The sequence below is a fragment of the Melospiza melodia genome, chromosome 1 (genome assembly GCF_035770615.1).
Source record: "Melospiza melodia melodia isolate bMelMel2 chromosome 1, bMelMel2.pri, whole genome shotgun sequence".
Classification (NCBI taxonomy): domain Eukaryota; kingdom Metazoa; phylum Chordata; class Aves; order Passeriformes; family Passerellidae; genus Melospiza; species Melospiza melodia.
In genome coordinates, this window is record NC_086194.1 from 123759625 (window position 1) to 123786936 (window position 27312).

A 27312-nucleotide genomic window follows, 5' to 3' on the forward strand; every position below is an offset into this window, starting at 1 on the left:
GAAGGTTCTCATCCAACAACATGTTTCTTGTTTTCCAGGATTTGGCCTCACCTACAACACATTTTGCTAAGAGTTATTTGAAAACTGTGAATGTGATGATAGCCCAATCACTCAAAACTTAAGCAATGAAAATATGGCAAAAAAAGAGCTGTTGTATAAAGAAGATAGCTAAATAGAATGGTTTAGTTTGACAGAAATAGAAAATATGACTCAGAAAGGGAAAAGAGTTCTTTGCCCTTTAAAAAATCAGTCCTGTTCTTCCTCTCTCTCTTACACAGGAGTATTTCAGGGAGAGTCTGGTGATGCTGCATTATTGATGTGATACAGGTCTCCTGTGGAAACAGATGTGATATGTTTGGTTTCCTCTGATAGCCTGGGCTGAACACAAAGCAAATTACTGAGTGTCAGAAGACTTGGGTTCAAAGCACATATTTAAAAGAAGTTCTTAAATAATAAATCTTAAATTTCAAGCCTGTTGCATAACCAAAAGTTATATATGTACTAAAAAAATGTGTCCCAAATGGTTTTGCTGAGACAAACTGCAAATGACATTAAAATGCATATGTGCAGCTTTAGGATTTGTTTGGTCTCAAACCAGGAACTGATGGTTGGAGTGAAAGATGCAAAATGGCATGGTCTGGGTGAACATAGAATTGCAGAATTGTTGAGGCTGGAATACATACAATTTAATTTAATATGCATAACCTCTCTGACAATTTTCCCAGTCTGTGTTGGAAGTCTTATTTTTAAAGACATCATTTGACAAATATTTTCATTATTGCCCTTTGCTTTCTGCCAGGCTGTTTTATCCACAGTCTTCGACACAAGAGGTCATGTAGAGGTAGAAGAAAGCTAGTTTTGCTCAGGCTAGGTAAAACTCCAGCTTCAAAAGAATTCTAAGGCTACTGTACAAAACACCAAGTTTTCAGTCTACCCACCCCAGCAAACACTCCTATGTACATTCAGGAGCAACCCTAAGCCACAGGATGAACTTTCTGTATTTACTGAAAAACCTGCCCGAGATTTGCTTTTCTAGATCATGGTGAATCTCTAACAAGACTTGACTGAAGCAATCAGCAGCCATCTCCTCCCAAGAATAAGTGCAGCACTGTGACGGGACGTGTTGGATTACGCCTCACTAAGGTGATAGCTTCAATTTAATCACTTTTCAGAAAGTAGCTCAAAAGAGAACATTGTTTCCCATTCTCTGCTGAAATTGAGATATTCGGGGTGACACCGCTAACGGATCACAACTGCCGCTTTCTTCTTCAACCTCTTGCTTCATCTTTTCACCTGCTTCTTGACTTTCTCCATAAGTATTCTGGCAAACCTGGGGGGGGGGGAGGGAAACGCAAAAGTGAGGAGTCTGAAGATGAGGCTGCCAGCACGGGAGTGGCGGAAAGCAGTCCGGGGGCTGTCGCGGCGCTCGGGGCGGGCCCTGAGCGGGCGGTGCCGCGGTGCTGCGGGGCGCGGCGGCGATCGGGGCGGGCGCAGGTGCGCAGGTGGCGGGGGCGGCGGCCGCCCTGCCGCAATTTCCCTGTGTCACGGCTCCCGTCGCTTGGCAACGGCGCCGGGTCCGGCCGCCAGCCGCGGAGCCGCGCTCCGCCCGCAGCGGCGGCACCGGCCCCGGCCCCGGCTCAGGCTCCGCCAGGGGGGCGGGCGCGCTGCTGCGGGGGGCGGCCCCGCGGCGGGGAGGATGCGGCGTGGCCAGGGGGCAGCGCTCCCGCGGAGCTGCCTGAGGAGGCGCCCGGCCGCGGCGGGGCCGAGGGGGCGCCCGGCGCTCGGCCCAGCCCCGCCGCCCGTCCGCCGTGAGGGGCTGTGAGCGGCGGCGGGGCGGGGATGCTCGCTCGGGCTGGAAAGTTTCTTCCCCACGGCGGCTCGCCCGCTTCCCGCCCGGACTTCTCCCCGGCCCTCCCCGGTAAGTGACCGCGCACCCCCGTCCTGAGCGGGGGCTCCGTCCGTGCGCCGGCGGCTCCCGAGCGGCGGAGCTCGGCGCTGTGCCGCGGCGGCGGCGGGAGCCAGCGGCCGGAGCCAGCGGCGCCCCAGCGGCCGGTGCCGGGCGTCCCGCCGGCCGGAGCCCGGTGAGTGCCGCGGGCGAGCCCGGGGAAGCAGTTAAGGCGGGTGCTGTTAGTGGTGTTACAGCGGTGTTTGGGCTTCGCCGGGCAGAGTCGTGGTGCGTGCGGGTCCGGCTGCCGGCGTGGATCGGGGGTCTCGGTCCGTTCGTGCGGGATGCGGCTCCAGCCCCCGCCGCTCCCGTCCGGGCGGTTTCACGGCACTGCGGCCGCTGGCCATGGCCGGAGGCGCGGCCGTGCCCTCCTTCGCCTGCCGAGCGCTGCTCTCGCCATCGCCGAAAGTAAGTGCCAGGCGATGCCGGACTGGGAGCGTTCCTTGGAGCTGATGACCATCTGTTATCACCGTGGAGAGGAGACGGGCAGCTGGCTAGTGGGGCGGCAGAAAATGAGATCAAAGAATCGGCAGTTACAGCAAAGCATGCCCCGAAAATTACACTTTTGCATCCACAAAATGTGCTCTCTTTTCTTTTTTTTCCCTATTTTTAATAGAAATAATAGTTCAGCCATAGGAAAGAGAAATCTCTGCCCTTTGTTTTGAGCGTGCAGTACCTCGGAGAGTAATTTAACAACGTCCTTGCTGACAACACCCATCTTTTTTTTTTTTTTTTCCTGGGGAAAATACAAACAGAATAAATGGGACACAATATTGCTGCATATGTGGCAATTCTGGCATTAGAACAGAAAAGACATGGTATTTAAAGGTTGAACAGTCATAGAGGGGCAAGGGGCTTTTTTTTTAGGTGCTTACTTAATTGCCTTTCAGTGCAATTAATTGAACTTTGTGAGTCGTATTATATTCAGTGATGTCATCTTTTGCCCCGTCAAAGAAAAAAAATAATAGGATGCTCAGAAAGAGAAAAGGGGGAGGGAATCCTGCTTCTCGGTATAATGAAGAAATAGGTTCCAAAAAGAATTGCACAGTGCAGAAATGCTCCTACACACTGTGTGGTTTAGCTCAGATCACGGGAACAGAGAGATGAGTTCTGATGGTCCAGTAAGACAAAAGCCACAAATGCTCAGTGTTTTGTCCTCTGCCAGTTTCCCTGCAAGCACTTTTTAGGTGCTTTCCCCAGGTGACTCATGGAGTTTCACTTCTCTAATAGGATTTGACCTTCCATCTCTTACCTGCGAGCCATCTCCCCTTTCTGAGGGCAGGGAGGAGGGGGTTGAATTTGTCAGTGTTACATAACAGTTACCTGGAACATTGCACATATTCCCAAACTAGGGATGCCTCTGGACCGCAGGCAAGAGATGAATTTCTAATATTGCAGATCAAGTGCAAATGGCTCCGAAAAAAACTTTTCACAAGGCACCACTTTCCAGTGTTTAAATGTTTCCTTTGTGCATTTCACAGTAATTCCTTTCCCACTCATTTAAGCAAGACACGTCATATGCTTAACCCTCCCTACAGTAATGTGTAAGTAGAGTAATGAAACAAATGGTATCTATAGATCAAATACACTGCCTTCCTGCTTTTATTTCTCCCATCCCCGCAAATCCTGCATGACATCACTAACCACAGTTAGTGTGCACTGTAACCCCAGAACATATCAGGGAATGGGGCTTGGCGTCCTCTGAGCTCTGGTGCTTTGCAGGCTCCTTCTGAAATGAGTGAGATCTTTTTTTGTTCACTCTAGTAGATACTACTGGGTTTGTCATTTACCTGGAGTATAAAGTAATCATTTAGCTATTTGGCAGGAGTATAGTGGGACACGCAGCCGCTTTGATGCTGCTGTTCTGCCTGTTGGTGTCAGCCTCCTTCCCACTTGTTCAGGATTTTAGTTTCCAGGACTTTGAAGGAGGAAAGGCAAGCAGACACATCTCTTGTGCTGCAGGTCTGTCCTTGGTTCTCATCATCTTCTCTTCTCCCTTTCACTGCAGGAGCTGGAGTGGCCGTGGGGGGCAGTGCGCTGGTAGCCAGCCATGATTGCCACTGGAGGCCTTCTGAGGATCTCGGCCAGGAAACAGGATCCCTTGAAACCCCAGAGCCAGCTCCCCAAACGCAAACGCAAGGCCAAAAAGAAGCGCAAGAATGACGTGGTGGTGGTGAAAGGCAAGCTCAAGCTGTGCTCCCTCTCGGGCTTCATCGCCCTCTGTGGCATCCTGGTGCTGCTGGTGGGCATCGCCTTGGCTGTGGTGGGCTACTGGCCAAAGCCCAGCCAGGTGTACAGGGAAAGCAGCTTTGGCAAGGGCCGGCACCCAGCACCACAGGGCGGCACCCACACGAACCGCTCCCAGAGCCAGGGAAGGCTGCAAGCAGGGATCCACCTGGAGTCACCCCCTGGAGCCAACACCTCCACCACTGCTACCCCTGGTGGGTCTGCCCCTACTTCCTCATCCCCCCAGGCCTCAGCGGGTTTCCTTTTTCATCTTTTCTCGAGCTACTTGCATTCAGACAAGCTGAAGGTGCTGGGCCCTCTGATCATGGGTATCGGCATCTTCCTCTTCATCTGCGCCAATGCGGTGCTGCATGAAAACCGTGACAAGAAGACCAAGATCATCAACCTGCGTGACCTCTACTCCACCGTCATCGATGCCCACAGCCTGCGGGCGAAGGATGGAGGCACCCCGGCCTCAGCCCCTCTCAATGGCTTTGTCAACTACATGCAGGCCCGGGGCCTGGAGCTGAAGCCCGGCGGGGAAGGCCTGGGTGCTGCAGCCATGCTGGCCAAGAGCTCGTGGCCACCAGGACTGGGTGTCTCCCTTTCCCCACCGGATCTGGTGTCCTCACCGCAGCGTTCCTCCTTCTGCAGCCCCCCGCAGCCACCCAGCCTGGCTGAGGCTGTGTACAGCGTCTGCCGGGAGCGCGCCGCCCTCGCTGGCCGCCCCGTCACCAGCCCACCCTGCAGCCCCGCGGGCAGCTGTGGGCGCTGCAGCACAGCCAGCTCCATCGTCGGCTCTTCGCTGAGCACCTTCACCCTCCTGCCCTTGGGGCCGAGCAGCGGAGGGGGAGGCTGGCACAGACCGCCTGGGGAGCGGGGAGCCCAGGAGATCCCACGGGGGGAGTTTGAACTGAGCCTGACTGACCTCAGCAGCAGCCCCATCAAGGGAGGCTGTGGCACAAGGAGGCACAAGCTGGTTGTCAGGCGGCAGAGCACCAGCTGCTTGCCCGATGCCAGGTGTCCCCTTTCCCCTGAGCCACCTCGGTCACCAGCTGTCAGGAGGGTCCTGGAATCCAGCCTCTTGGTAAAGGCGTCTCCTAGCTACTCTGAATCTCTAGATCTGGGAGGATCGCCCCCTTCAGCTCCTCCTGCCATCACCAGGACAGACTCCCAGAGCTCCCAGTCTGAGCCTTCCAGCAGCAATAAGGGCTACAGCCACTTGGAGGAGGCAGGCACCTCCTTGGAGTCAGTTGCCAACACCACAGCCAGTAAAATTCAGGACTGTGAGGAGGAACCAGTTGATCAGATGGACCCCCTCAAGGCTACCAGCAGAGAACAAACAGGGGAGCAATCCCAGCAAACTCAAAGACAGTACACAAATAAAGAGAAACTCTTTATGATTTCTAGGTCACATGCTGCATTAGGGCTGGAGGATGGGGAACTGGAGAGTACGGGCATCTAAATAAAACAGAGACAGCAAGAGGACACCTTGCATCCCTCCACACCTTCCCCGCTTCTTCATCTCCTTGTGGACTAGGAAAACAATCAATATCCAAAGAGCTGCACTATGTTACCCTTGAAAATTGAATTCCATAGATCCTGTAGATGACTTCAGGAAGAAAAAAGAAAATCCTTTCTGTCTTTTCGTGATTGTATGTTTCATGCAAGCCAAATTGTATTAAATATCCACAGTCCAGCAAGTTCTTCGGATCAGGTTAATACAATTTTGGATGGTATAGCTGTGCACTTTACTGTTTTGATTTTTAAGTGCCCCTTCTTCTCCTCTGATTTCTTTCTTGCTGATTTGCCACTAACTGCTTGAAAGCTGCAGGCACCTTTTTAAGCTCAAAAGCAACGTGGTCTTCAGAAAGAAAGCCGAGCTCTCTCTTTGTTTTGGTTCAATTAGTAAAACGTTTGCAAGGCCTTAAGGATGATGTACCTTGACAAAGAATGAGTTTGTTTAAATTCTGGAAAAAAATGACAGTTTAGAAGAGACTGGAGCAGAACTGAGCTCTGAAGATTTAGTTAAAACCATTACATTCCTGAATCCAAAATACATATTAATACATGATTCTTTATCAAAGTATTATTACACATGTATTGACTAATAGCATTAAAAGATGTTTTTTAATAAAATATTTACAAACAAAACCTACAAAAAAAATTTCTTTATTTTGGTAAGTAATTACAGATATCACAAACTCTTTCGTTTTATACTGTGAAAGATTATAGAAAAGCTATGAAGCCAAAGGCTTGCTTTATACTTTTAAGGAGGTAATTAATAATTTATGTGTAATTTTCAAATAAATACTGATTCAATCCTTGAGAAACCACACTGTAATTCAACCAGCAGATTCTGTCTCCATTTCTGACAGTGCTCTGTGACAGACGGCCTAAGAAATGTGACATCTTGACATTCTAAGGGGAAAAAAAAATTAAACGTTTGATCTTCTATTCATATTAGGGTTTTTTGTGAGATTAATCTTGAACTGCATCATCTTCCTTCTGGATTTTTCAGTTCCCTTATAACTGTTGCATTAAGCCTTTCTGCTGTTGCGGTTCCTATTCGTGAATGCGTGTGCATAAGCTTAAAATTAAGGCATAATGATAACCCTGTCAGTCTCGTAGCAGCTGGCTGTGCTGAAGTCAGCAGCAGTTTCTCACTGAGTTCAGCATGATGAGGATTTCTTCCTGCATGAGAAGAGCATCAGGTTTCCTGAAGCCTGGAGAATACTTTGCCTGTAGGAAGAGTTTTGGTAAATTGATGAGCTGTTTTCATTTTCCTAGCTGCAGCATGGCAGCCACTCATGTTTTGTCAAAACAGCTTTATGCACTCAGGAGATACTTCTGATTTTAAATATGGATGTGGCATTTCTCTACTATGGGAAGAGAAATCAACATTAAACAAACACAATGTGTAGGCAGACAGAAGTCTTTCTGTTGCAATTAAAATTTTTCATGTGGTTCCATGTTTTAAAGTGCTTAGCTACATATTTACTTACATTACAGTAGATTGCAAGATGGACTAGAACTATCACTAAACACAATTGCATTTAATAAGCCTGCAAAATTCTGTAATAAATAAGACTAATTTAAAAGAAAAGAAGAAAAGAAAGAATAATTTGCCATGTAAGATTCTTGAAACGGGAGAAGCAGAAGGTGCTTGTCCTTGTTCTCTTGATCAGGAGAGACATCCAGGTGGCAATATCTTTCCTCCTGTCAGTGGTAACCAGTGCACTGACAGTATGAACGTCAGTGTGGCGTTTTTTGCTGCTAAACTGCTAGCACACAGCTGGCAAAAATCCATTGTAAAACTGCCTGGGTTGGCATGGGGTTGGATTAGGCACCACAGGAGGTGGTGAGCAGGTGGCTCAGCTGGTGCTGGCGTATGCATGGATCTCTCCTGTCAGTTCTCCATGGGCATGTGCTTCTGCTCCTTCTCCTGTGACGTCCAGCAAGATTTATGAGATACATGTGAGCAGAGATACCTAAGATACCTGGTACTGATGCAGACTAGTTATTGACAGAGCTGAAGACATCCTGTTTATTTCTCACACTAAAACCTTCCATGGAGGTGAAGGGAAAAGACAAGCTGTGTGCTACTTACCAGGGCGTGGAATCCTCATGAAGATGTGACAGGAGTTTGTTTAATTCTGAGAGGGGGAAACATGCTTTTTAAAATATTCTCAGTAAATATTTCTTCTGTCATCTGAAGTGTGCTCTGAAAAAAAAAACACCAAAAAAACCCCAGCTTTAAAAAGCTTTTGGTTACTCCTTAGATTGATTTAAATCAAAGCAGGCCAGTAATTATTCTGATGATCAATTTACTGCAAAGTCTTTTGAATGACAAAATTGTACCAGTTTGTGTTTAATAAGTAAAATTATAGCTTGTTCCTCTGTTGTCAAAAAAAGATGTGAAACATGAACTTTCATCAGTTGAGCTGGATTTTTTAATAACAGCAGCAAGAAGTGATTTTCTAGCATATAAATTACTAAGCAGAGAAAGCTGCCTCTCTGTCTTTGCAAGTCATTATTTTTGCAGATTTATTACTTAAAACTATTTGTTGAGCAATTTGTGCAGGGATGGAATTGGAGTCAGAAAGCTTTGTTTAAAATTCAAGCGGGGCAAACTATTCCAACACCCTGATGTTGGACAAGGACTGAGAGATTCAATCCCTGTGCACCCCCTGGGACTGATGTTAGCACAAGCAGCTGGTAAAGAGCTGAGCCTTTCCTGGTGTGACCCACTGGTGATGGGGGTGATGGGGTTTGTGCTTTGACTGGCTCTGGAGTATCTCTGAGCTGGCCCTGACTGCTTCTCAGCACTGCCAGCTGCCTCTTGGCCATCATTTGCACATCCTGCCACAGGATGCTTGTGCATTTTCCTCCAACCCAGTCTCTTCCTTCTAGCCTTCCTCTCTGGTGTCCTGCCACCTAGTGCTTCCTCCACAGCCCTTGACAGGCACCAGGAACTGCCTCTACTTGCCAGTATACAGCTTCCTGCATGTTTCAGGAAGAGATAGGCTGTCACACGTGTTTATTAAGAAGTATTTCATTAATTCAAATCAGCTAATTTAGAAAAAATGTTAATGTTTATTAAGAAATAATGATTAATCCCTGTATTTGAGAAGTAATGTTCCTGAAGATATGTTCAGATGGCATACTTAGCCACACAGTTTTGCTATAGAAAATTCAGATTTTGGTTTAGAAAGGTGTGCTTTGGTTTGATTTGCATTTTTCAGCATAGAAGTGCTATGATATTTATATAAAATTTCCACAGGAAAGTTAATTTCTGCCTGAACCTTCAGAATACTCCCTTATGTAGGAGGGAGGCTGTGTATGCTCATTATGAGTGTAGATGATGTTTGGACAGTCTGAGGACAGACAAATGCCCTAATTGTACTTCAGTCGGGCTGCTGTTTGTTACAAAATCCTCAGGACTCTGGAGAAGCTGCTGACGTGATCAAACTGTAACCCAGTTCTGGCTCAGTTTTCAGTGACTAGCAAAGTATTTAGAATCCTTGCATTAACCTGGCTTGCTTGGCTGGACTGATTTACTGAAGTCCCTAACTGTTGACATATCAGCTGACCTACTGCAAAAGACTATAGCCCAGATTTATTAACCTGTATTTTTTAGTGCATTTTTTAGAGCCTTTTCAAGGTCTGATGCTGTCCAACAGTGAGCAATAGTGCACTTAGAAACATTGAATTAGGTAACTGTTGACATAATTTTGGGTCTGCAGTCTGAAATACAGATCTTATGGATTGTTGCAATTTTCATAACAGCCAAAACAGTTTGCACAGAAGTAGCAATATGACTTCAATTAAACCACAGTTTTTGTTACAAGTAAAGGAGGTGACAGAATGATAAATCTTATTGGATTTCAGTTGGAAGAACAGCCTTTGGTAATGCTTAACAGTTTTTCTTTCTAAACAAAACCCACATAAAATACAATGCTCACTGCTGGCTGACTAGTCAAATCTTAGTAGTGAATAAAAGTATAGATTTGGGAGGGCATTTTTCAACTCTAGGGAACAAAAAATAGAGGTTTTCTCTATCACTTGCCAGGCCACTCACTGGTTTTAAGTTTGGGCTTGCAAACAGTGAACAAGATGCACAGCATGGGCAGGCACAATCTGAGAGGATAAATAAACTATCACAGCCACAGGAAAAAATTCTTTCATGGAAGAGTATACTGTTCTTGTTTCATTTTAGAAGCCAGAATTTCTGTTTATCATTTCTAGAAGCAACAAAACAGAAAAGTCTAAGTGAACACTGTAGAAATTATTTTCTACCACTGAGCTTTCACTCTAAACATGGAGACAGAGGGAAACCCTAAAGATCTGACAAAAGCACACGCAATCAGGTAAAATGGCAGTGAAGTTTGGAGTGGGACCTAGGCTGCTAGAAAGGATCTGACTGGATTTCAGGACAGTTCAGGAAATAGAGGAACATGGCATGTGTGTTTCAACTAGTTAGTCTTTTATCTACATTTTAGTTAGAGAGAGGTAGTGAAGCCAAAATACTACTTTTAAAGGAGTTCCTATACATTGTTATTCTTTTTAAATTACATTGCAATGAGATGGAAAACTTATTTGGGGAGAGTATGTAAAGAGATACAAACTGAACAGATGTCAAAAATCACTGTTAATAGCTTAGTCTGTGAGGTTTCCTTCACCTTTCTCTGCACAAAGAAGTTTTAATCTGTGATTTCTGAGTATTAATTTTTTTTCCCTTCATGTGTTCCACTAATTCTCCAGGCTAGGATTACAAAAAACACTTGTGTTCACTTTATTTATCAATTTTGCTGAAAGACAGTTCTATTATTTTCATGGTAGCAGAGTTACCTGACTATGTGGCAAGTTTGGTTCTACCAAGGACACATAGCTGATACTCTCAGCCTGGAAGGCAAAAATGGGTAGAGATGGTTTGGTTTTAAATAAGCAGCCTGTTCCATGCTAAACTTCATAGCTGACGTAAAGAATAGCAAGTAAAAAGGGAATGTTCAGCAATCAAGTTTTACCATCACATCAGATGATTTAATATCAGCACACAGCCTCAGACTGCATTTTGTTCATCACTCATAAGATTTGGCATGATCCTGCCTGACCTGCTTGAGAGCAGGCTGGCGGTACCATACAGCTCCCATTTTGTTGCCAAAAGCTAAATCAGCCTCCTAAGGAGCAGGAACGCAGAACATGACTGTCAGTTCTGGCAAGACTTGAAGCTCTTAAAGACTTTGCAGGAAGGTGGTTTTGTACAGGGTGCAGTGCAGCTGCCTTCACTCCTCGGAGCAGCACAGAAACCTGTGGCAAGGTCTCACACAAAACTGCCTGCAAGGCACATAAAAGCCACCAGAGTCAGCTCCATAAGGATAAATTCCTAATGGGATAATATGATACTTTTGCAACACCATAGACTAGCCTTCCTCCCTCATTCCTGAAGTATACTTAAGGTTTCTCTAAGGAGTACAGCAGGTTTTTAATTCACATGACTTTACAGTCAAAACTCATTTTAAAGAAATGCAATTTGTTCTCAGAGCCTAATAGAAACTACTATTTAAAATGCTTTCAGACTCCCCATTAAATTAGTATCAGATGACCTCTTAATGTACTTTTCTCTCTCATATCTTGGGTACAGAGCACAACTATCTTCCTCTGTGAAAACAAGACAGAGTTACAGCCACAGACAAAGTGTGCAAAGACCAGATTTTTATTTTCTTTAAATGGAGAAGAGTATAGGCACCAGTATTAAGTGAGGACAGCATGCAAGTATCTGCCTCTGAGTGATGTTTCCAAACCATGCAAGTAGCCTGCTGTGGAACTGAGCCATGAACACTTGTCCTCCAACAGGAGATCCATCCTTCAACTCAACAGAGCCTCTTTCTGCATGTAAGGCACTGAAGTGCTAATTTAGTTCACTGTCTTTTAGACTCATCGCACCCAATATTACACAAAATAACTCAGCAAGACCTCCCTGCAGTATATTTAAGGAGACAAGTACCACTAGACAGGTGATAACATTCTATTTGAAATGAGAAACTTAAAATGAGAACAAGCAAAGTCTGGCACTGCTTATTACCTTATTGTGGTAACACAGCATAAGATGATGATAGTAGCAGCTCCTTGGGTTTTGGAAACTTAAAACCGTCTGCTGGCACTGCTAACGTAATTCACACTACAGGCCACCTCGAGGCTTGAAAATGCAAGCAGAACAGTTCCTGTCCTTGTGTCTGTCTTTGCAATGTGCACAGCGTCTGGAGCAGCAGCACTGAAACAAGGACGAGTGCTGAGGCTGCATCTCTCATCATCTCTTACCACGAGCAAGCTGTGGAAGGAAGTTGTTTCTTTTAGACCATTAAACCAGAGTTGCTGCAGGTACCTCAATGAAGCACTTGCACTCTTTACAGTACTGCTTGGGTCCAGTATGGAAAGGAAAGGTGGGGATGTCTTCCCAGCAATGTTCTCTGCTGGGATATACTGGCTCCCCTCTGGCACACAGACAGGAAAACCTGAACAGAAGCTGTAGCATGGTTCTGGGATCAGTGAGCTCCTAATGCTGCAGCAGTGTTGTGTCTCAGTAGCCATTTGGCTGGTACATGTGTGTCACTGACAATCTGGGAAGAAAGAAAAGGGTTACGTGATGAGTATGGAAGGTCAGCAGCTTTTAGGCATCACTTGTTTGTATGTCAGCCACCAGCATGGCACCTAACAAGCCCCAGGAGTTACCTAAAGAGCAAAAAAAGCCAACAAAAGTGCAGGTTGCATCATTTCTGATGCCAAGAAGGCACTATCAAAGATGGAAAGCAAAGAAACAAGTCACTGAGTTTCTGTTGTACTTGTCGTTGTAGTTTTGGGCTGTCAAATGTGGGCAAAAACAGGGAACCACAAAATGCTGCAGTTCTACCAGGACTGGTGAGTAGCTCTTGGCTGCTTTCACCTATGGCTGCCTGTGGTTTCACTCATGACACCCTCCACAAGAGCCCTCTGCATTTCACTGGCAAATTGAAATGCAGTCCTCTACTAAAATAAACATTTTAGGCTGTCTAATGAGTCACCAAAAGGTTGAATTCTCACATAGGCAACAGATATCTCAACAGCAATGTTTTCTGGCAAAGAGATGAGGTATATATCTGTCATGGTTCAACACCTGCCAGCAACTAAGTACCTCACAAAATGTTCTGCAGAATGTCTTGGCTTAGTTTAGACCTCTAGATAAATCTCTCTTGCAATTTAGGCAAATATACTCAGGTAATTCTGCCACTATAAAAATAACAGACATATGTTTTTCAGCAAAATTGATAAAGTGAACACAAGTGTTTGGTTTAATCCCAGCCTGAAGAAATGGTGGGAGACAAGAATCAGCTTTAGATTGACAACAAATCCTTTATTTAGAATTGCCATCCTAAAATTCAGTTTCTTGTTAGAAATGAAATTCTCACACCATCAGTTCATACATTCCAAGATACTTCTGTAAATTCAAGATGTCAAAACATTAGGAAATTATAGCATAAGTTATTCAAATTATTTTAAAATGAGTTGTGGTTTCCCATGAGCAGTTGGAATACTTATAGAGTGCAGAGAAAATAAAGATTGTTCCCTAAATATCTTTAGATGTTCACAAGGCATTTCTTTTTTTTTTACATAAAAACAGAATACATGTGGCAATGTGGGGGATTGAGAAGATTTTTGTTAGTAGGAGATTCAAAGTGAGTAATATATTCATTTAAAACACATGCTGATAAATAATCCATACTATGATGCTGGATTGCTTAATCTCTTTTGTTTTCCTTCCAACCACATGAGATGATAGACTATTTGTATAACTCATAGTAAATGGAAGCAATATCCAGTTTGGAGCCTTCTCTTGAAATATCTGTGGTTTATCAGCCATGGGAGTGTGTCGTTTTAATGACTTTGAAATAGTAAATAATACACTGGTTTTATGGTCTTAAAATATAGAAGCATTAGCAAGTCTCCTTCTATGAAGAGTCCTGAGAATTGTTCTGTTTCTCATCTGTCAAGGGCTACAACTTAATCAGCTTTTGTTTAATTGAATAATTCTGTTATGGTAGGGAGTGTAAGCAATTGTTACACATGCTTGAATCTGCATCAACATGACGTAAATAAATCAGCATGGTTGTGCTGATTGAAAAGACATTACTTCTGCATAGCCCAAAGAGCAGCCAAATGCTGAAATCTGAAGTTCTGGTGCAACACATGGGGCAACATATGCACTCAGACTAAAACAGGTGTCATAGATGGGGATGGCAATGAGTAAATAATAGCTGATTTCAGTGGAGGAGGATTTAAAACCACAGACCTGGTAATCAGAGCTGCTTGAAATGGGAGGTTAGATTGAACCTGATACAAGTTGCCAAAAAATAATTTAAAAAGAAAAAAAATAGAAGAAGAAAGCCCAAGTAGTAACTGAAGGCAATGCCAAGAAGCTCACCTGCAGCCCATGGAAGCTGTGAGAGAGTTCCCAAAGGAGAGAGGAATTCTTCCCATCAGTACTGCATCTCAAGTCAAACACATGGGAAAGGGCCCAACTCAAGGCAGGAGTTATTCCCAAGGAAGGACATGCTTAGTGCCAACGTGCCGTTTCCAGGCCCCACACCACTATGAGTGGTGTGTCCCTAGTGGATGTAGGAAATGCTCCACCAGTCCCCTCTAGGGACTGGTGGAGCATTTCCTACAACTGCAGGCTGCAGCACAGAGACCCTCTGACCCACAGGACAGAGGTGACAGCAGCAGCCTCAGCATGGCAGCTCACCCTGCAGAGGAGCCCAGGAAGAACAGGAGCATTTCATAAGAATATAATAGTTTGAGTTAAAGGGTTAAATGATTTAAGGAAGGGACTTTCAAGAACATCCAGTTTCAACCCTTTTGCCATGGGCAGGGACACCTTCCACTTGACCAGGTTGCTGGGGGTCCCATCCACCTTGGCATTGGACACTTCCAGGGATGGGGCATGGACAAGCGATGGCTGATATGCTCACATGTCCAAGGCTGGAGCCAGCCTGACACAGGACAGCCCCTGACACTAAACCCTGCAATTTGCTGCTGCTTCTCTGAGTCATCTGAGTAAATTGGAGACTACAGGGAGAACTTGTGCCCCTTCTGTCTGCTCTTAAACAACCAGCATCTGCAAAGGAAAGTGTAAGTGCTGCTCTGTGAGACCCTGGTGTACACTTGCTGCTACATTTACTGCAATTCCATTTTGTGCTGGCCCCACTTTCTATTTACAGTACACTTCCTCGGTTATTCCATGGAGGATTACAGCAGCTCAGAGACTTCAGGATGGCTCAGTGCCCCCACTGCCACAGGGGCTCTTGCAAACCAGAACAAAAGGGGCATACAAGCAGCAGACTAACAGCTGCCAAAGAGAGCCAGCCCAGAGCCCTTAGCAGCTCAAAGGGGTGGCATCGGGCATCCTGCTCTGCACCAATAAACCGAACAAAACATTCCAGCTGGGAAATGCAGTCAAGTGCAGAAGCATCATGGAAGACTTAGAAGTGTATGGCCTCATGCCTAACTGGATGAATGGATAGGAGGAAGAATAAACTAAGAGTAGCAGAAAAAATAAACAGCAATAGGAAAGGCAGTGTTAACAGGTGGTCTAGTGATGGGGCAGTGAATCAGTTTAGTGAATTCTACAAAGCCATGCTCCTGACAATCAGAAGAGAAGTGTACTTTAAGTCTTTGAGAGGCAGATTTGAATGTATAAGTACTTCTCCTGGCTATTAAAGGTTGAGGGAAACCTGATTTTATGGACTGCCTTCGCAGGCATTACTGCTTGCTTTCTATCACATAAATAGTGATCAGTTAAGCAAAGGTTCTCCTTTTCTGCTTTAAAAAAACAGAACAGTGTCACTGCAAGTCCTGCCACTGCTAAAATGGGTGACAGCACAGGAGTGGGGCTGGTGCATAGGACAAGTTAAGAGATAAGATGTGCAGATATGCTGAGGAATAGATACCTGGCTCTTTTCCTCAGTGGAGAGCAAAACATGGAGAAGGAAATAAAAAAGTAAAACAAATACTGCCACAAGGGTGTCCATCTCTTTTCAGTTTTTTTTTTTCCTCAAAGATTAAGCTCCTGAAATATTATATTTATATCATTTCTTACACATTTAAAGTTTTTCTGGTGCCAGCAGCAGTTAAAATGCCCTGGAACATATCTTAAAATATAACTTTAAGCAAAACTCAAGATTCATTTGGGTTTTGACTGATAATACATTACCATTATAGTGTATTTATTTATAACACATTTTGTTAAGGGTTTCATAACAGTACCTAAATGGTTTCAATTATCCAGGCTGAAATTATATTGCTTCAATATAATTTTATTTTAATTATGTTTTACATGTTTCAATATAATTTGATTATTTCTGGAAATAATCATTTCTGGGTGCTTTATGTGTGAAATTAGTAGATAGAATAATTTCAGTATCAGCCTCAGAGACTAATTAGTGGGTTTAAGTAGAGTAAACCAAGACCAAAAAGGTCTTTTCCACAAAGTTAAAGGTAAGAGAAGAAACTCTTTTTGTCAGCAGAGCTGCCAAGTCTCCCATAGCCCTCTCAGCCTCCTTCTTGTCTGGCCAAGGTATCTGTCCAGGTTGGATTTACATCAGGTCACCTAACACAAGCAGATAGTGCCCCACTGGGATACGAATCAAGAATCAGGCCCATAGATTTTATACAGATAAGAGAATTATTATTCTGTGAAGAAACACGCTCACATTAGGATACTGTATTTGGAAGCAAAGCCTTAAAAAGATCAGGCAGAAGAATCTCTGCATTTCTCTATCAAATTTATTTTAGCAAAAATATTCAGAACTCCCAGCAGCTCTCAATAACAGCCTTTATCATGCAGAAAATTGGGGATTTGATTTGGTCTCAGCAGAATTAGATAAGAGCCCAGTGTCACTGATGGAACTGCCTCCACTTCAGTCTGAGCAGGATTTAACCTCAAGTCAGCTTAATGCTGAAAAACACCTATGAACCACAGAGCATCCTAAGCTCAGCCCTCCACCTAAAGGGGATTTATCAAAAGAAAAACCTTTAACAGGTCTTTGATTCCAGTTCACCATTGACAAGCAGTTGAGCAGATTCTTTGTCTAAGGAAAAGTGAAACATCCCATAAACTTTACAAGTGCATTAGAAGCTCAGCTCTCTCCAACATATTTACTTGCCACTATTTAATGCTTATTCAGTATATTTTTTTCTTACTCAACAGCATGAAAGCTGAACTAGGCATCCATCAGCAGATAATAAATGCTGGATTTCTGGCAAAGAGGGATATAAACTACTATCTCATACAGATGTTCATTTCTCTTTTTTACATTAAGAAACTGAAGGGTCAAAGGGTAGCAAACAGCCAGGCAGCAGTTTACAAGGGTTTTTTTCATTTCAAAGATGGAATTATCTAAGTGCTATGTCCAGTTTAAAAACAGGATCTGTTTTTCCACCTCTGATATAAGCACTGACACCCCACATCTTGCAACGCAGATAAAAAAAACTTTTAGAAATTTTATTTAAAGAATCTGTTCATTTTTCAGCTGAACTTAAAAAGCACTTTTCTTATTAGAAAATCAAATGTCACAGTGGGAAAAAAAAAGCCCTGGGTGGGCATTCAATACTTAAAAAAAAAAATTATTTTTTAGAAATTAATTTTTCTTTCTTGAGCAAGAAAAGTAGGCTCTCATTTAACAGTTTCTTTTGGACTCTTTTTATAAGATTCGCTTCAGGTTTTGGCTGCAGAGGTCAGTGGCCAAAACCCATGGTTGGAAGCCAGCTTCAGAGGTGTTAAACTTACACAGAGCTTGGATTTAAGCCCATCTGGGAATGGTTTTGAGAATAAAACTGTAGAATACAACTATACTAACTTGCTTAGGATTTATGGGGCTCCAGATGTGTTCTTCTGGTTCTAACTCTGAATAGCCACTTCCACAAAGAAAGTATTTACCAACATTTAAATATTCCTCAGGACATGGCTTTTTCAACAGGAATACTTATTAAACTTATCTTTCATTCCAACAACTACTTTGAATTCCAAGACAATATAATGATGATGAGAAAAGAAGGGAAAATTTCCTAACAGAGAGAAATCCAGAGTTTTCTCTGATCTCCAGAGTGCCATAAAAAAGCTTCTCTCCTGGTTAAGCCTGCAGCTTTTCAGACGGGGTCATGCCGACATTGCAAGGAGTGTGGGAATGTGCAAAAAACTTCAAGTTTTTTGCCTTTTTATTGTTGTTGTTTGTGTTTGTTTTTTACATAAGCATTTTTGAGGAACAACAGCAAGTGTTGCTAAATGTTTTAAAATGAGGGATTATTCCTTCTACCTGCATGCAAGGAAACAGGGTAGGACTCTGCCTTGGTAGTACACTACACCATAGAAACTGTGGCTAACAACAGCAGAAAAAAAATCAAATGGAAATAAAATGCCTCAAGAAGGTCAGTTTACCACTCACCCCCCTGCAAGTTCCTGCTCCTAGTTAAAGGATCAGTCAGGATGGGTGTAGGGATCCTGCCTGAAGCTGTCACCTTTCCACTGGCTCTGCAGTGCCAGCTGAAGAGGCTGGCACCTTCCTGACATGGAATGTAGGGAAACAAGGAGGTGTCTCTGCTTTCTTCTGCATATGTAGAAAGTACAAGAGTATGGAAGGGGAAAGCCAGCTGAAGTAACCAATATAATTTTCATTTGTTTTAACACAGCTCTTGTTTAGTTGCATCTGACCTCCAAAATATGGAACATCCAGGAAAGAACTGGCCCATCTAATGTTTAGTGCCTAACAGTGACCATGGTATTCATGATGAGGTATTTACAGAACATTATTTCCATTGGCTTTGTCATCCTATTTATTAGAATAGCTAGTTTAACTAACATCCAGGTATAACCAGCCTCCTCCCAACTTGCTTGGAAAGTACTTATCATTGCAGTGAAATTCATCATTGAATACTTACACAAAAAGTCACAGTGGATAGTATTTATTGCAAGCTCTCTCCAATGCCAATGTTGTGCCATTATTTCAATAATTCAAGTTACATTCAAATAAATTCAATTACAATAAAGTAGTAGATTGCATTTCTACATTAACAACTAGTGCTTGTAAAGAAAATTACTCAAAGGGAAAAAAATACCCAGGCAAGTTAGAGACTAAAAAGAGAAAATCATAGGAAAGAACAGCAAATACAGGAATCATAAAGAGTGAATCAAACTGCCTTCTGGATCTGAATTGCAGAGTGTAATTTTCCTACAGTAGTCGTAAAGAAGGACAATTAATCTTCTTCAGCCCTATAAAGATTTTCTTTTCAGAAACTCTCTCCCTCTTGTTTTACATCATAAGTGTCTAATAATCAAATCTATTTCAATTAATTTGAATAAAAAAATAACAGGCAGCAAAAACTCTTGGCTAAAGCAGAACAGCAACAAAATTTAAGACTTATTTATTACTTCTTTTATATTCTCCACCATAAAGCTGAAAATATGTTATTATTTGAACAGAATTACAGAAGCTTATTTTGGCTTGGTTGTCATTAGAGACTAAATAGATGAATTTGGTAGATATATGGTTTCAAGCACTATTCTGATTTGTCAAGATTAATCACAATGATACAACTTAAGTATATTTTTTAACTTAATGTCCCAAAACAAGTTACTCTGCTCCCAAGATAAGTGAAATTAATTACCGTACTATCATTATACTAACCCTAAAACAGAATTAAACTTAATTGGAACCTGTACACACTAAACCCCCAAATGTTTACGAGTGCAGGTTCACCATGCATTTGCTACACTCCAGTGCCATCTGTCTATAAAAAGATAATTAACATTTTCAATAAGAAGAAATACAGCATGTTGTAAAGTGTGTTTGGTCCTAGGCCATTGAACCCACTTCAGTTCTTACAATGAATGATGCTGCTAATCCTTTTCTGAATTGGGGGAAAAAAAAAAAAAAAAAACAACCCAAAACTAAGGAACATTGTGTCCTTAGTGTACATTTGAAGCAAGAGTTCCTGAAAAAAAAAAATAATCCAGAAGGCCTTGATATAGAGATGGTCCCTGATGTGTCAACTCTTAAGTACTCTCCCAAAATAACCTTGTAGGCTTCCTCTAACAATTTAGCTGCCTTTTGAAGACCCCAGAGAAGCTGGGAATAGCTACTCTGGAATTTCTATTTAGAAGACCATTTGGGGACAGCCTTTTCAAAGTCCACGACCTTCAGTGGAGGGACATGAAAATAAATGCTCTGCCAAGCCCTGCAACACAAGGGATCTGACAGACCCCGGAGTGAGTACAAAGCAGGTTCATTAAATGCAGAGCCTTCCCTTTCCTCCTGCACAGTGGCTGGCTGGGGAGGGCTGTTTCCCTCCACTCCCTGTGAAAATTGTACAAATACAGCTCTTTGTTTTGTGGTTTTGGTTTGGTTTTTTTTTTTTTTCTTTTTTCAAAAGTTTGGTAACAAGTTTTAAACCAGCCTGATGTTAATTTAACAGAGTGCATCCTGAGTGCATTTTGCCTAAACGTGTATTCCCACCTCGCAGGGAAGCAAAATAGGCTTGATGCTTCAACAGTTTGTTTTGGGGGGGAGGGGGGGGAGGAGGAGCTACTTCTTGATCCTTGATCACACACTTTTTTTAAAATTTGAACTGCACACTTATTTTCCCCCACCCGGAAAAAAAAAATGCTTTGTATTTCAACATCTCTTAAGTATCTCTTTTCAATTGGAGCACATAAAGACAGACGTTTCCCAGGTGCCCGCCGGCTCCCGTCGCGCTGCCCCTGGATGCGCGGTCCCTTCCCGGCGCATCTGGCTCTCCAGCGGTGCCCTCTGCTGGCGCTGCTGCCGCCGGGCTCCGCCGGGAGCGCCGCCCCGAGCCGGCAGGGCAGCGGGCACAGCTCCGCTCGGCCTCGGCCAGCGAAGGGCAAGGCCAGGAAACGTCAGCCCCGGCCAAAACTCCGCTTTAGAAAAGCGCCCTTGTGTCCTCCTCAGGGCATTTTGTGAAGACAATTCGTTAGGTAAAGAAAAGGAGAGGAAGATGAAAACAAAAGAATGTATTTAGTGCTGTACCTCGTTTTCTTCCAAAAAGGCAATTTCCATAGGTTGGGCAAAATAATTTTCTCGTTAAGTATCTACTAGGTCAGAGGGAACCATGTACTTCACAGCGGTGTGTTAACAGCTGACACCATCTACCTGTTACAGACACGCACTGAAGGACCCTGTGCAATCGAGGCTTGAGTCACAAATGAGAGAGGCTCTAGGGGTTAAGCAAGAGAGGGGTCTTTAGGCAGCAATCAGAGAGGAGAAGGCAGGCAGGCAAAGGAGAAAAGCTGAGGGTGCAGGCCCGGGGCAGGGGGTGAAGCAGGGCAGAAGGAAGCTCAGCCAAGGCAGCAGTGTGCATTTGGGCACCAAATGTGTCTGGCAACAGCGTTTGTGGCTGCTGAAGGGTCTGATTCTATAAACCACAGCTCACTTGTCTTTGCAGTACACATGCTCACACACACTGATGGTACAGGTTTTGAGCCAGGCATTTCACCATTACAATATTTAGTGATGTTCCCCTCAGATTTTGCTCTACTTTTTTTCATCAGACTCTGAATAAGATTGTTTCCTGCAAAAAATGAACTCACCATACCCACTCCTCTGACCTCAGCCCCACTGTACCTGTTTGTCTTCTCCATCCTCACCAAGTTCACCAAGGATTGCAACAACTTTATCTCAAACTTGTCTGACCAGGTTCAGCATATTCTGTTGCTTCAGTTTTTTGCAAACTACCATCTGTTATCTTTGCTTTTTCTTGTTCCATTTCCAAGCTTTTCAACACATCTGAACTTACTGGCAGCAGACCAAGTGCTGACTTTGAGCAGATATCTCCAGCTGTAGGAAAAGTCCCATCTGCAGCTTCAGGCTGTCCCTTTGCCTCATTGATTTCCTTTTCTTTAGTTGCAATTGAGGCCTCAGCAGCATTTTCAGATGGTTTATCATCAGCTACTGCTGTTGAGGCAAGCTTACAGCTTGCAGTATCTTCTCCTATTTCAGCTTTTGCTACATTTTTTGTGAGGTCTTCACTGCTTGCTTCTCCCACATCTTCTGTCTGCATTTCTTGCTCTTTACTCTCTTCCCTACTACTGGAGCCCACATTGATTGAGCACTCACAGTAATAATAACCAGATTCCTGCTTCTTCTTACGCATGGCACAGAGATCAATCCGACTGAAGAGCTCTGTGCCAAAGTGGCTGTCTTCATATTCCTTATACAGGTCTGCACAAATTTTCCTGAAGCCCTATTTATTCAAAGAGCAAGATGACATTATGTGTATAATATAGTTGCACAAATATTCATGCACTTTAGGAAGGTGTGTCAAGTATTATCTTAACAAAACCCAGCAAAGAAAACACCACCTCACCCACCTCACACCTAATTAGGATAACGGCATCAACTTCATGTGGTAGTATTTAAGTTGATGCTGAGAAAAGCCAACCATTACAAATTAAAGTTATGGGAAGCTTGGCTTTTGCCCAATCCTCCATCTACTCTACCCTCCTCAAGAATAAAAAACATGCCAAATATACAAAATCAGATCAATTTAACCTACTGTTATTTAAATGCGACCACTTAATTTTAGATACTTCAGGCAAGTTCACAGCTACCTTATATAATTATTCTGAATTGCCTTTAGGAGGGATTGCTTGATTTCAGCTAGAGTTCACCTTACTCAATTTCATCTTAAAGCTGTCTTAGCAGACTGAAAAATTAACCCTTCTCCTTGGTGCTCACTCTCCACAACAGTAATTAAAATGTTTGCTAAAGACAGGTTAGAAATAGAGTTCATGCACCTTCATCCCTGTGAAGAAATACTCAAAAGAAATTTAACTTGATGACTAACTGGGAAAACGTCCCAGCAAGGCAGAAAGGAAAAAGAAAACCTCAGCAGCTCTTAGATAGCTACCAAGCACTGTCAGTATCTCAATTGCCAAATGCTACAACAGTTGACACACAACTGAAAGGGTACACTCCTAGAGATGTGTTTTTAAACACTGACACTTCTTTTCAGCCTAAGGAAAGTCACTTCTATTGCCATATCAAAGCACATGCTTAGAAATCGTATGACTGTCAAGACCAAAAATCAGCAGCTCCACAGAGTGATTTCTTTGCTTTTCTCCCCCTCAACAAGTTTGTGCACAGCAGCACTAGCTGCCCTGTACAGGTGTCACTGGGGATGGATGAGAAACCCAACAATTCCATGGTTCCCAGGTCTTTAATTCAGACAGCAACAGGCTGCCAGTTTATAAAAGGGGCTCCCACAAAGCATTTAGCCTATAGCAAACCACATATGCTAGGGGGACATATGGAGATATAATGAAGGACAGATGAATCATTAAACAGAGAATAGTCTCCACCTCTCCTAACCTAATGAGTACATGAGCTAACAAGGCTCCAAGGAGCTCCTTGCAGCACATTGCCTCAAAGAATTCTCAACCAGTTTGTTCAGACCTGCTTCCAAACACCAGGGGAAGAAAAAAAAAGAGCATTTTTTACAAGATTTCTTCCTCATAATGACAGACTTATTAGCAGGGGGATATGTACAGTTCACAGCATGGAGATTGTGGGAGGACAGCCAGAACAGCCAGTGTCACCTGGGTAGAAGCAGATATAAATAGCTTCATAACCAAACACATCAAACCATCAGGCACTGCTGCCTGAGGTGACTAAAACACTTGAAAGTTTAAATAAACCAACAGCACACTTTTTCTGTGCCCCAGAGACACCCATGTGTCAGTCAGAGGCAGGCTGCTCAGGAGCCAGGAGCTGCTGTCACCCAAATGCCATGAGGTTCAAGTTCTGCTGAAATGCAGAGACACACTGCGCATGGGCTGTCTTCTGGGTAATCCAGGAGGATAATGGAAACCTGAGTAAGGTCACATCATTGAAGATAACTTATCAAGCAGCCAGAAGAGGGCAGGATTAGGACTGCCCTTCCATTAAAAAGCAGCCAATATTTTAATACAAGTATGTGACTTGTTAATATTTGTTAAAGAGCATATTCTCTCACAACCCAGGGTAGTCCACAGCCAATTCTACACCTGCACCAAGTGAATCTACTTAGAACAGCATAAAAGGGAACAAGCAAACATTTTCCACTTTAGCACAGAGGCACTTGATCCACCACTTTGCTCTGGCAGAGGGGAGAGCAGGCAGTGCCCAGCACTAAAGGCTAACAGCCCACACTGTGTTGCCTGTGTGCTGGAGAAGGCTGTTACTACAAGTAATGAAGTGGATTCTCTTAAGAGGTGAACTGTTTCCTTTTGGCTCATTGAAAAGGCAGAGATCAAAACACCTGAAGAGCCCATATTTTTTATTTATGCCAGGGTCACACTGCCCATTTTGAACCTGATCTTCAAACAGCACATACTGCTCCTTCGGTAACTATTCAGAATAAAAAGCACACAATCCAAGATCTCTCCAGCCTCTTGAGATATTTAGACACACAAAAAAGCCAAAAAAAAAAAGCTTCTCAAGGTGAAAGTTTACAGCTGTATCAGTTTTAAAGAGAACCAGCTGCTCTTTCCCCACAAATGAGAACAAGGTCTGCAGCTACATCACAGTATCATCACATACCTCTCATTAACAAATGTGCTTGAGAGATAAAATATAAACTGCCTTAGAAATTACCTCTTAAGCTTCATTTAAGAAGCACTTCAACTGTGTGAAATACTTAAACAGCACACTTTCTATGAGGAAACAGTTATTTATGGTATAAAGAAAGTAATTACAGCCAGTAGATGGCATCATAATAACTTAAGTGATATTTTGCCTTATTCATACTTTGGCATCTTCTAGTGTTTGGGAAGGCTGATTTCTCTTCTGCACTGTTTAGGAATGGGATATTATAAAAGTAATCTGTTTCCTTCTTTTTATTTGCCCTGTATTTTCAAAGAAATGCAGTAAGTGGTCTTCGAGTTTATGTCTAGGTTTGAGCCTTACAAACCTCAGGGAGATTTGTACATGAACTTACAGAGTTCACATGCCCCCAATAATCAACTCAATATATGGTCTTACTCCAGTTTCATAGCCCTAGTCTGTAAAATAATATTTTAGGAGCAATATTTTCATTGTGAAAACAAATTCGCACAGAAACAAGTAATGCTTTGTAAACAAGGGAAGAGCAGTGAATATTGTCTAGCTGAAGTCCAGGAAATTTTTGATATTGTTTCCTGTGAGATCTCCATAGAGAAAGCTGATGAATTATTAGCTGGCTAAACAGTGAGGTGGACTGAAAATTGGCTGAACAGCCAGTTCCCTATGGCAGTGATTGGTGGCACAAAGTCTACTTGGAGGCTGGTAACTAGAGATGTACACGAGGGGCCAATACTGGGTCCAGAACTGTTTAGCATCTTCATTAAACATCTAGATATTGGGGCAGAGTGCACCCTCAGCAACACCACTATTAACAAGCTGGGAGAAGTGCCAGATCACTGGAGGGTACTGCCAACCAGAGGTATCTCAGTGGGCTGGAGAAATGAACTGACAGGTACTTCATGAGGCTGAACAAAAACACAAAGGTCAGCCACAGGGGAGGAGTGAACCAGGCACGAGTACAGGCTGACAGCTGACTGTGAAGAAGCTTTGCAGAAAAAGGACCTAGAGGTTCTGGTGGACACCAGGCTGACCATGAGCCACTAGCATATCCTTGCAACAAAGGCAGCCAGTGGTGTCCTGGGCTGCATTAGGAGGAATGTTGCCAGCATATTGACAGAGATAATTCCCCTCTGCTCAGCACTGGTGAGGCCACACCAGGAACACTGCATCCACTTCTGGGCATACCACTCGATATTCTAACATTCAAAGACCTATACACTTACATATTTATATATATGTACGCAATGAGACAGCATACATAAATCATGTTATGAGAGATTAGGCTATATTTAGTGCTAGATATCAAAAGAGGAGAGCATGCAGGAAATTACAATTCTATTTTTTAATTTTAAATTTCATAGTAAGAGGAAGTGTGAAAATACTCCAGACAAGAGTCAACAGTAATTCCTACATGCCTACTGTGCGGTTTCTTTTGCATTAGACATTGCAGATGCCTCTGCTCATGAAAATCCCTATAGGCAGTATAAAAGAAAGAGCCTCCAGCACAGAACTATCAGTCCTAGCCAACTTTGATTTTATCATGTATACAAAAGGCTAATATCAAGTCAATACAAAGTACTTGAACAAGGTCATTTTCTTCAGCTATTATAGCTTTTTCTGTTTTCCTTTCTGCATGCTCCTCTAGTGTTTCAGGTTTGCAATATATTGACCTCATAAATACAAGTATTATTCCTGGAAACAAGCAGGACAGTATTCCACTGGGAAATGAGCAATCTAATCAGAGTTGTTTTTTACTTTAATTGTTTGTGATAAAACCCATACAATGGTGCAGCAAAGGTTAGAAAAGCACATCACACACTTCTAGTATAAATCAAGGCAGCCTGACTTCCAACATGACATTAATCTTGTTCTGAGGTAAATATTAGTCAGAAGACAAATATTGCTCAGAAGCCATCCTGCCCTGTGGAATCAGCTTGACATTGTTTTTGTGCAGATTTGACCAGCCACAATGGAAGGGAAGCAATCTGTACTCTACAAGAGAGTCATACAGAGTATTAACAACAGACCTCATTTCTTTCAGTCAGATATGAACAAACACAAATGTGTTGAGCAGCCTATATACAAGCTTTGTTAAATAAGAGAAGTTGTTGTTCTCCAGTTGCAATGATTATTGCTTAGCTCCCAAGGATCTCATTGAAGGAAAAGTAATCACTAGAACTGATCCCAGGAAAAAAATTCTTACACCCAGTTACTTACCCTTCTTCTCAACCTTGATGCTTTAGAGAGTTTCAGGAAAGTCAGATGTGGTTTGAAGTCCTTACTTCCTGAAATGTCAAGATTCATTTCAATAAAGCATTCTTCCACAGCTTCTGGAAAAGGAAAATACAAGAAAGGAATAAGTAATAGTGGGGAGGTAGAGAAAAATATTTACAGGGGGGTTAGACAAAAAGCCACTATCCCTGTCTTGAGCAAGATGGTTAAAACACACCCCAGTAACCAGTTGCTGCACTATCACAGGCTACAGAAAAATTTGAGAAAAGTACTCAAAACCAAAGTTCTGCATAACATACCGACATAAGCTGTAAACCTGAGACTGGATCCAAACTTCTGTGTTTGCAACACAATTCTTCTGAATTCATAAATCCCCTACCAAATGGTGAGCTCAAGAAAGCATCTGTCCATGGCAGCCCTGCCAGGAGCAAGATGCAGCCACCACCAGTGGCCACAGCTGGGGTCTGTGGCACAACAGATTCTCCCCAGTTACTGCAAACAGCAATGCAAGAAGCAAAGAGCTTCCAGAAAAAAAAAAAAAAAAAAAAAAAGAGTGGCTAGATTCCCAAAACTACTACAACACCACAGCACTTAAAGCCATTCAGGGGGGAACACCACACAAACATAATACTCCTTCCCCAGACACAATTGTGATACCAGGTGTTTATGATGTCACTGGCTTAAAAACTTCAGTCACGTATTTATAAATCCATAAGGTTTTACCCTTCATAGAAAAAAATACATGGAACTCCAGGATTTATA

General features: G+C 43.1%; 2 protein-coding genes across 2 annotated transcripts in view; one reads left to right on the forward strand and one right to left on the reverse strand.

Moving 5' to 3' along the window:
* The first annotated feature begins 1781 nt into the window (after positions 1-1781).
* On the forward strand, positions 1782-6325 carry TMEM200C (transmembrane protein 200C). The gene is made up of 2 exons (XM_063166448.1): positions 1782-1918; positions 3954-6325. Exon 2 carries the CDS (start codon positions 3996-3998, stop codon positions 5634-5636), a length of 1641 nt encoding a protein of 546 aa, XP_063022518.1. The 5' UTR covers positions 1782-1918; positions 3954-3995; the 3' UTR covers positions 5637-6325.
* A 476-nt stretch (positions 6326-6801) lies between these two features.
* LOC134423488 (cyclic nucleotide-gated cation channel beta-1-like) overlaps positions 6802-27312 on the reverse strand; it is a 34054-nt gene continuing 13543 nt past the window's right edge. The window contains exons 4-6 of the mRNA XM_063166458.1: positions 26536-26648; positions 7782-7895; positions 6802-6913 (exon numbers count right to left, since the gene is read on the reverse strand). Of these exons, the coding sequence (XP_063022528.1) occupies positions 7797-7895; positions 26536-26648 (212 nt within the window). The 3' untranslated portion in view covers positions 6802-6913; positions 7782-7796. The remainder of the gene's footprint in view (positions 6914-7781; positions 7896-26535; positions 26649-27312) is intronic.